The 10620-nt window shown below is 41.6% G+C and overlaps 1 protein-coding gene across 6 annotated transcripts in view; it reads right to left on the bottom strand.

The window, feature by feature from the left end:
• Positions 1–7342: 7342 nt before the first annotated feature.
• PIK3R4 (phosphoinositide-3-kinase regulatory subunit 4) overlaps positions 7343–10620 on the bottom strand; it is a 60747-nt gene continuing 57469 nt past the window's right edge. For 4 of the 6 annotated variants that reach the window (XM_024565800.4, XM_045199829.3, XM_024565801.4 and 1 more), the window contains exons 17-20: positions 10051–10151; positions 9379–9467; positions 8983–9091; positions 7343–8163 (exon numbers count right to left, since the gene is read on the bottom strand). In XM_024565800.4, the coding sequence (XP_024421568.2) occupies positions 7993–8163; positions 8983–9091; positions 9379–9467; positions 10051–10151 (470 nt within the window). In that variant the 3' untranslated portion in view covers positions 7343–7992. The remainder of the gene's footprint in view (positions 8164–8982; positions 9092–9378; positions 9468–10050; positions 10152–10620) is intronic. The other 2 variants (XM_024565799.4, XM_045199828.3) reach the window with 1 other exon arrangement.

The following is a 10620-nucleotide window of genomic DNA, read 5'->3' as shown; positions in this document are numbered from 1 at the left end:
ATGTATACAGTTTTCCTTACACCACTTATCGAAGAGACTGTCATTTCCCTATGGCATATTCTTGCCTCCCTTGTCATAGATTAACTGATCACGTGTGCATGTTCTTATTTCTGGGCTCTCTATTCTGTTCCATTGATCTATGTGTCTGTTTTTGGGCCAGTACCAGACTGTTTTTATTAATATAGCTTGTAGGAGTGTAGTTTGAAATCAGGGGACATGATACCTCCAACATCATTTTTCTTTCTCAAGATTTCTTTGGCAATTCAGTCTTTCGTGGTTTCATATAAATTTTAGGATTATGTGTTATACTTCTGTGGAAAATGTCATTGGCATTTCCATTGGGATTGCACTGAATCTGTAGGCTGCTTTGGGTAGAATGGGCCCTTTTACAGTGTCAGTCCTTCCAATCCATCAGCATAATATATCCTTCCACTTGTTTGCATCGTCTTTGATCTCTTTCATTGTCATAGATTTCCAGAGCACAGGTCTTTTAGTTCCTCGGTTAAGTTTATTCCTAGGCTTTTATTCTTTTTGATGCAATTGTAAATGGAATTGTTTTCTTTTTTAAAAATATATTTATTGATTATGCTATTACAGTTGTCCCATTTCCCCCCCTTTCACTCCACTCCATCCTGCCCACCCCCTCCCTCCCACATTCCCCCCCTATAGTTCATGTCCATGGGTCATACTTATAAGTTCTTTGGCTTCTACATTTCCTACACTATTCTTAACCCTCCCCCTGTCTATTTTCCACCTATCATTTATGCTACTTATTCTCTGTACCTTTCCCCCCTCTCTCCCCCTCCCAATCCCCTATTAATAACCCTCCATGTGATCTCCATTTCTGTGGTTCTGTTCCTGTTCTAGTTGTTTGCTTAGTTTGCTTTTGTTTTTGTTTTAGGTATGGTTGTTAATAACTGTGAGTTTCCTGTCATTTTTACTGTTCATGTTTTTTATCTTCTTTTTCTTAGATAAGTCCCTTTAACATTTCATATAATAAGGGCTTGGTGATGATGAACTCCTTTAACTTGACCTTATCTGAGAAGCACTTTATCTTCCCTTCCATTGTAAATGATAGCTTTGCTGGATAGAGCAATCTTGAATGTAGGTCCTTGTCTTTCATGACTTGGAATACTTCTTGCCAGCCCCTTCTTGCCTGTAAAGTCTCTTTGGAGAAATCAGCTGACAGTCTTATGGGAACTCCTTTGTAGGTAACTGTGTCCTTTTCTCTTGCTGCTTCTAAGATTCTCTCCTTATCTTTAATCTTGGATAATGTAATTATGATGTGCCTTGGTGTGTTCCTCCTTGGGTCCAGCTTCTTTGGGACTCTCTGAGCTTCCTGGACTTCCTGGAAGTCTATTTCCCTTGCCAGATTAGGGAAGTTCTCCTTCATTATTTGTTCAAATAAGTTTTCAATTTTTTGTTCTTCCTCTTCTCCTTCTGGCACCCCTATAAAATGATGTTGGAACGTTTCAAGATGTCCTGGAGGTTCCTAAGCCTCTCCTCATTTTTCCGAGTGCTTGTTTCCTTCATTCTTTTCTGGTTGGATGTTTCTTTCTTCCTTCTGGTCCACACCATTGATTTGAGTGAGTTTCCTTCGCATCACTACTGGTTCCCTGTACATTTTCCTTTGTTTCTCTTAGCATAGCCTTCATTTTTTCATCTAATTTGCGACCAAATTCAACCAATTCTGTGAGCGTCCTAATTACCAGTGCTTTGAACTGTGCATCTGATAGGTTGGGTATCTGCTCGCTGCTTACTTGAATTATTTCTGGGGCTTTGATCTGTTCTTTCATTTGGGCCATTTTTTTGTCTTGGTGCACCTGTTATGTAAAGGGGTGGAGCCTTAGGTATTCCCCGGGGCGGGGTAACGCTGGTCGCTGCGCTGTGACGCTGTACGTGGGGGAGGGGCCAAGAGGGAGTAATGGCGCCCGCTCCACTCTCCACCAGATTTGAGTCATTCCCCCCGCTACCCACAAATTGGGCCCCTCTGGTGCTGATTCCCAAGTGGGTGGGCCTGTGCACGCTCTAGGCCCCTGTGGGTCTCTCCAATGACCTCTCCTGTGAGGCTGGGAGTTTCTCCTGCTGCTGCCCCAATCCCTGCAGGTGTTTTCAATCAGAGGTTTGAGGCTTTATTTCCCCACGCTGGAGCCCTGGGTTGCGCAGTCTGCTTCGCTCCCCGCCATTCGTCCTGGTTTTTCTGTGTGTGAATGTGAGGCCGCAGAGCCTGCTAGTGGTCAGACTGCCTGCCCCGTTTGTCCCACACTCCGCCAGTCTTCGTCCCTCCACGGCAACGCGAGTCCTCTCCACCCCGCCTGCCCGTCACCGCCCCTGCTACAGGTCTGGATGTATGTTTCTTTTTTATCTAGTTGGTGTCAGACTTCCTTGCAGTTCGATTCTCTGTCAGTTTTGGTTGTGTGAGGAGGCACAGTGTGTCTACTTACGCCTCCATCTTGGTTCTCCTTGGAATTGTTTTCTTAATCTCTCTTTCTGATAGCTTGTTACTAGTGTGCAGAAACACAACAGATTTCAGAATGTTAATTTTGTATCCTGCATATTTATGTACAGGTATGTTCCCTCGATAGCCACTCAGTTAAGAATTTTTGTCCTGAGTGGATATCGAATTTTGTCAAATACTTTTTATGTATTGAGATGATATGATTTTTATCTTTCATTTTTTATTCTTGGGTTTGTTGATGTGTATCATGGTTACTGATTTAGAACGGAGAACCACCCTTGCACCCCTAGAATAAATCCCACTTGATCATGGTGTATGATCCTTTTAATGTATTGAATTCAGTTTGCTAGTATTTTTTAATCCTCGCCCAAGGATATGTTTATTGATTAGACAGAGAGGAAAGAGGAGACAGACATCAATGTGAGAGAGGAGTATCAATCGGCCAGTTAACTCTGGTAGGGGCCCTGGCTAGGGATCAAACCCTCAACCTAGGTTTGTGCCCGCACGGGGATCACACCAGCAATGCTTTGGTGCACAGGATGGCATTCCAACCCACTGAGCCACCCAGCCCTGGCCAGGGTGCTAATACTTTAGAATTTTTACATCTCTGTCCATCAGGGATATTGGCTTGTAATTTCTTTTTCTTTCTTCTCTCTCTCTCTCAGTATCTTTGTCTGGTTTGGGTATCGGGGTAATGTTGGCTTCACAGAAAGAGTTTGGAAGTGTCCCTTCCTCTTGAATTTTTCAGAATAGCTTGAAAAATATAGGTTTTAATTTTTTTCTATAAATGTTTGATAGAATTTACCTGTGAAGCTATCTGGTCCTAAACTTTCGTTGGTTCAATTTCCTTGCTAATAGTCTGTTCAGATTCAATTTTAATACTAATTCAATTTCATTACTAATAGTCTGTTCAGATTTTCTATTTTTTCCCTTGTTCAGTCTCAGAAGGTTGTATTTTTCTAGGAGTTTGTCCATTTCTTCTAGGTTGTCCAGTTTGTTGGCACAATATTCTTTTTATGATCCTTTGTGTTTCTATGGCATCAGTTGTCACTTCTCTTTCATTTTTTATTTTATTTATTCGGGGGGCCCTGTTATTTTCTTGATAACTAGCTAAAGGTTTGTTAATTTTCTTTTCAAAGAACCAGCTCTTAGTTTCATTGATCTTGTTTTTTTAAGTCTCTATTTTATTTTTTCCTATTATTATTATTATTATTATTATTTCACTCACTTTGGGCTTTGTTCTTCTTCTGGTTACTTTAGGTGTAAAGTTAGATTGTTTATTTGGGATTTTCCTTGTTTTATAAGGTAGGCCTGTATTGCTATAAATTTCCTTCTTACAACTACTTTTTCTGAATCCCATAGATTTTAGAAAGTTTTGTTTCCATTTTTGTCTCAAGATTTTTATTTCTTCTATAATTTTTCCTTTGATCCATTTGTTTAATAGCATTTTGTATCTGTTTTCTTCTTGTAGTTGATTTCTACTTCAGTATGTTGTGGTCATAAAATATAGTTGATTCGTCTTCATGATTTTATTGAGACTTATTTTGTGGCCTAATATGGTCTATCCTGGGAAACGTTCCATGTCCACTTGTATTCTGCAGTTTGGGGATGAAATGTTCTATAAATAATCAATTAAGTCCATCTGGTCTAACATGTCATTTAAGGCCACTGTTTCCTTGTTGATTTTCTGTCTGAATGATCCATTGACGTAAGTGGGGTATTAAAGTCCTCCACTATTACTATGTTCCTGTCAATTTGCATTGAATCGATGTCCTTTATGGTTGGTAATACTTATTATATTTAGGTGCTCCTATGTTGAATCTATATATACTTATGTTATATCCTCTTCCAGGATTGACCCTTTTATCGTTATATAATGCCCTTCTTGATCTTTTACAGTGTGTTTTAAAGTCTGTTTTATCTGCTGTATTAGATTATTTGTAATACTGCTGTGGAAAATGTCATTGGTATTTTCAGCTATCCCAGCCCTTTTCCTTTCTATTTGCGTAGAACATCTTTCCCCAACCCTTCACTTTCAGTGGCCTTTCAATCTGAAATTAGTCTCTTGTCCGCAGCTTATCAATGGGTCTTATGTTACTATCCATTCAGCTACGCCAAGCCTTTTGATTGGAGCAGTTAGTCCATTTGCACTTTAAGTAATTATTGACATTTACTTATTGCCACTTTGTTCATTGTCTTTGGTTGTTTTTGTAGTCCTCTGTTCCTTCTTGTCTTGGTTTCTTTCCCTGTGGTTTGCTAGGATTTTTAGTGTTATATTTGGGTTCCTTTTTCTTTATTTTCTGTGTAAACCTTTTGTTAGGTTTTTAGTTTGCCATTACTGTGAGGTTCATATACATTTATATCCACAGCGGTGTGTTGTAAGCTGATGGGCACTTAATGTTTGAATGCACTCTAAACATGCTACATTCTGACTTCCCCTCATTTTTGTTGCTGTAGTTTGTATCTTTTTGTTTTGTGTCCCCTAACTACATGTGTAGTTAAGAGTTTATTTTCCCACTTTTGTCTTTCAATCTCCATAACCTTTTAAGTAACTAATTTGTTGCCTTTACTATGTATTTACATTACCAGTGCAATTTCTTCTTTATTTCTAGTTACAACCTTTATTTTTCTGCTTAAAAAAAACCCAAACCTTTAATATTTCTTATAAAGCCAGTGAGAAACCCCTTTAGTTTTGCTTGTTTTGGAAATGCTCCCTTCTTTAATTCTGAACAATAACCTCTCCCGGTCAAGTATTCTAGGTTGTAGGTTCCTTGCTTTCAGCACTTTAAGTATCTGTATGCCCTGCCACTCCTTTCTGGCCCATAGTTTCTGAGAAATCAGCTGATAGCCTTAAGGCACAGGTGGCAAACACAGGCCTGCGGGCTGAATCTGGCCCTCCACCTTGTTTCTACCCAACGGCAGTGCTGAGCTCCTTGCTCCTAGTTAAGAGTAGTTACATTTATACAGTCCTGAAATTGCATTCGGCCCTTTGAAGGCAACTGTGAGGCTGATGTGGCCCCCAGTGAAAATGAGTTTGACACCGAAAAATTCATTTTGTTTTGGAACTTGCTGTGCACTCTGGACCTGGAAATCTGTTTCCTTTCCCAGGTTAGGAAAGTTTTCAGTCATTATTTCTTCAAATAAGCTTTCTGCCCCCTCTATTCTCTTTCTGGGACACTTACATTACAAATATATCTTAACGTTATCCCAGATGTCCCTTAAACTCTCCTCATTTTTTAAATTATTTTTTCTTTGTTCTGATTGGGTGATTTCCACTATTGTGTCCCCCAAGTCACTAATCTGTTTCTGTTATCTGCTTTTGATTTCCTCTAGTGTATTTTTCATTTCAGCTATTACAGCCTTCAGATCTGATTGGTTCTTTATTAAAGATTTTTTTATTTACTTTTAGTGAGAGGGGGAGGGAGAGGTAGAGAAACATCAGTGGTGGTTGCCTCTTGTGCGCCCCCTACTGGGGACCTGGCCTGCAACCCAGGCATGTGCCCTGATTGGAAATCGAACCAGGGACCCTTTGGTTCACAGGCTGGTTCTTCATTATATATTCTAACTCTTTTTTGACATTCTCCCTAAGTTGCTCTATTCTTCTCCCAAGTTCAATGAGCATCCTTATGATGGAATTCTTTATCATGCAAAGTACTTACTACTGTTTGATTAGGGTTTTTATCTGGTTCTTTTGTTTCTTCTTTGGAAAAATATTCTCGTCTTTTCATCTTGCTTAACTTTGTGTTTGTACTATGAATTAGACAAAACAGCTCTCTCTCCTGCTCTTGAAGGAGTGGCCTTGTGTAGGAGCAACCTCTGTGTAAACTGTGCATGCTGGGCAATTTTAGCAGGCTGGCTGGAGCCGTGCGGGTGAGTGTGGTGCCCTGGGTGCCAGCTGAGGAGGCACGGGCCTCGGAGGGCTGGCAGATACACTGTAGTAGGCATTCTGAGGCAGTCTGGGGTGCAAGGCCCCACGGGGTCACAGCTAGGGCTGCAGCAGCTGCTGGCCGAGGGGACCAGGGAAGCTGTGGAGGCATTACAGGGCAGCTAGAGTGCTTGGACCTAGCTCCCTCCCGTATCTAGGTGGATGGGGAACGTAAACAAAGGTGCCCACTGGTACTTCCAATTCCAGAGTTCCCACAGTTCACTGTCTCTCAGGGCAGGCAAGCCTGTTCATGCAGGCCCTCAGTGTGATCCCCCTTACTGCAGGTCACCCCATCAAGGTGGGGTTCCCGTATCTCTCTCCACCTTTCCTCCTTTTTCTGTGTGGTCCCTCTCTCATTTGTTGTGAAGAAGTTGCATAGCTGGCCCTCAGCTGTTCTTCAGGAGGAACTGCTCTGTATGTAGGTGACGCTGAGGTATTCCTGGGCTACCGTCCTGGACCCCTCTCCATTCCTGACCTTTCTGAATGGCAGGATTTCCTGAGGGTTTGTTCTCTGCCTGTCTGCACACTAAGTGCACCCACTCGTGAACCCAGACACACTGAAAACTGTCATGTCCCATAACTACGGTACTGAATTACAGCAACTTGAATTTTTGGAGCATTTCTTAAACAAGTAGTATTTTCCCGACTCACCCATTCAACGTTTTAGTTTCACAAGCTCACGTAACTAATTCTATTTTAAACACCACAAACCTTCCTGCCAGTGGATGACAACTGAATGTGGGAAAGAATCAGGTTTGTGCACAAACAGTAATCAACAGCCTTGAAGTATATGGTATAGTTCACAGGGAAAGACCAATTCCGGTCTTTTAAAAATATAACTTTTGGCATGTTAACAGCTTAATGCATTTTTTTTTTTCTTTTTCATGCATTTAATAAATAATCTACACTGGGTAAAAGCAAGCTGTTGGGCCGATTTTAGAATTTATAGCAGAGCCTATAAAAAACAGTAATGAGGCTAAGAAGAGACACATTTCGGACGCTGATGCATCAAGTCTGCGGGACTGAGTAACTAACAAGGCGGACCATAAAACGCCCAGGAAGAGCTGACAGCCCGGAGATTTGAGTGGAAGGCCTAGTTCTGTCACTGATGCTTTGTGACATCGAGTCCATTTCTTCAAAACAAATGCTGCCAGAGGGTTTATTCTTCTGCCAAAGTTGACTGTTAAAAAACACCACCAGAAACAAATTAAAACCCTCAAGATGCTTGAATACAGTTTATTGGATGCTTTGAATAGCGTTTTAATAGCAAAAATGTGTTAACATAGATAATAGATTACAACCATCTTTTTTCAATACAAAGTAAACTGAGATTATGTAAGTCTTAGCATTTTAAATTCTTCACCTCTGTGATATATACAATGAAAAGTCCAAGAAATCTGGCTGAATCTCACAGAGTTAAGTACAAGTATACTAGTCAAGGCAACTTCTTTAACTACCTTGGGTGGGATTTATCTTACCATGAAACATTAATATAGAGACATGATTTTGAAAATTAAGCCAAGGGATCAATTCTCACTTCTTTTCTCTAAATACACCTTTTCTCTTGAGTTACAGCTTATTTATACAAATTATACAAGTCACTAGGTTCTCACTTCCACACCTTAACAATCCCATCCCTGGAAGCAGTTACGATGAAGCCCTGGGTGGTCTGGAACGTGGCGATGTCTGTGATGATGTCGTGATGTCTCACAGGCAGAGACTCAGGGCCCCTCCGAGGGGCGTCATCACTCGGCCCTACCTTCCGCTTATTCTGAATTTCCTGTTTCATGGTTAAAAGTCAAGGGGAAAGCCAGCAGTTAAAAGCCTGTACCACATTCTACCTCTTGTAAGTATTGTTGCTTTGGGGGTATCTGTATGTTGTTGGAGCTCACACCTCTTGGTGAAGTAGCCATTCTTTCACAGATCCACTGAGCAAAAAGAATACAGAGCGAGTCCAATGTGGCACTCTGGGCTTCAGTCTTTAGGTTCCATGAAGAGCCACTTACAAACGTGGGAAACTTAGAAACAGGCTAATCTGTGCATATTATCTTTTATCCAAAGCAACAGGGAAAGCATGTACTAAGTGGTACAAGTGACCAGAATGTGGACGTGAATACAGATCAGAGGTTTAGCATTTCTAAAGCTCAGTATTATCTGTCACGAAGGAAGCACACTCTCACATATGGATGGGGCACTCACTCAGGCCCAGGCATCGTCAGACACATTATCTCACTTGAAGTTTTTGTCCGGCTCAAGGACGCAAGTTTCAGAGTGCCAAGAGCCAGATTTGAAGCTCAGCTTCACTGCTTACTAGCTGGATGAGCTTAAGGAAAATAGTAAGACCACTTTAGGAGGAAGCACCTTTAAGGACTGAGCAAGGTATAAAGCGTTTACTTCAAGTGGCTTTCTTTTATGTGCGCTTTTGATGTTTATTATACTTTAATAAAAGTTAATTTTTAAAAATTCAAAGAAGTCAAGAGAAAATAAACATTTCTTAAACTTGAAGAAATACTGCCAGTTAGTCTAATCAACTCGATGTGTATGGAAGCCATTTTTATACCTGCAAAAGCTGAACTACAAGAAAAAAGACTGCTGGTACCTGGACGACTTCGGTGCCTTCGATGATTTTCCTGTAGTAGGACACAGACGGAGAGCTGGTGCTTCCTGCGACAACGTAGGACCTCTCTGGGTACACCAAGTCCCAGAACCTGGGGACGGGAAACGAGTGGTGACTCTCTGAGGGAGACGGGAAGGAACTAGTGGTCACTGGCCTACATGCACCAACGTGCAGCTTATTTTCCTTTGCGTTAGGAGAGGAGGGTTTTCTAGAACAGCATAAATGAGCTACAAATGAAGTATTAACAGCTGTCCTGGCAAGCTGTGGATGACTTTAAACGTTACATCATCGCTAATGTGAGTATTAAGTAACACTAGTGTCAACTGCACTACCCTCCTTTTACCTGCTGCATAAAGAACTCCTCAGCAGATGCCGTACCTTATTTTCATGTCTGAGCCAGCTGTGAGCAGGATAGGGTTTCCATCTGCAGGACTACAGTAGATACCATGGACACTGTGAGGAGAAGGCTTAAAAGAAAGAAATGAGTCAAATAAAAGGCGCCAGTGTATCCTATGGTGCCATTTCTAGATATGTTGATTGTCAGAGGCTTTATAAACACCTGGCTAACAAAAGAAATGAGAGACTGATTATGTATATCTTAAAAATTTCTTTCCTCGGGACTTTCAAATGCATTTGCTTTGTGTCGTTCTGAATGAAGAGGCAAAGGCTCTTCAGCTTTCTAAAATTTTCAATTTTGGATGAGAAGGACCCCAACAAGAGGAGAAAAAAAAAATCTTTCCTACTTTTCTTGGCAATATGACAATTAAAAACAACACTGTATGCAAGAGTATCACGTTCCTTGTTTTTAATGACCTCACATCAGCCTGGGGCTCCAAAGAGACACAAGGAAGCCGGCAGAGCCAGCCACCGAACACCCAGAGCAGACACGGTTGGCCTAAGGAAACGGGAAGCTCCCCGCGGCCATGGCCACCTCACACTTACTGAGAACATAACCGAAAACCCCAGCAGACAGCACATTTGGTAAATGTCTGAAGGAACGTGGGATGTGGGAGATTTTATTGGCTTTTGTAATAAAAACTGGAGTCAAACCTGCAACTCGGAAAGTGGCGGCGCGCTGCTGGCCCAGAGGGTGAATCTTCTGTCACCGGTCTCCATGTCCCACATAGACACCTCATTGTTGCCCTGAACGGCTGTGGGAGACAAAGGCCAGAGCCCACACTCAGGTGAGAACTCTGCACTCACAGCTTGGTAGATAATCCAAGTCAGCTTATACCCACTTCCACTTTTTCCAGCCCTGCAAGAAATGCTCACGGTACTTTAAATAACACTGTGGCCCTATCACACCACACTGGAGTGCAAAAAAAAAAAAAAAGATGCTTTTAATAGCCTACCAGTAAGTCTTTACTGGTGTCCAAGTGGAAAGAATTGTGGGGTGGAAAGTCAAATCATAAAGTCTTCCCTCAAGAAATCTACAGTCTAGAAGTAGAGAAAACACATACAGTGTAAGACAGTGGGAGCAAAAAGGGAGAACTACAAAGCTCCACCTGAACTCAAGAAAGGAAAAGACCATATCCAGTGGGTAAGGGTCGAGGCTGCCTCATGGAGATGTTTGTACCAGGACTGGAAGGACAAGTCAAGCTGAGCAGATGCAGGGGGTAG

The sequence above is a fragment of the Desmodus rotundus genome, chromosome 8 (genome assembly GCF_022682495.2).
Source record: "Desmodus rotundus isolate HL8 chromosome 8, HLdesRot8A.1, whole genome shotgun sequence".
Classification (NCBI taxonomy): Eukaryota; Metazoa; Chordata; class Mammalia; order Chiroptera; family Phyllostomidae; genus Desmodus; species Desmodus rotundus.
Note: the sequence above shows the minus strand (reverse complement) of the source record. Positions and strands in the feature narration are given on the sequence as shown.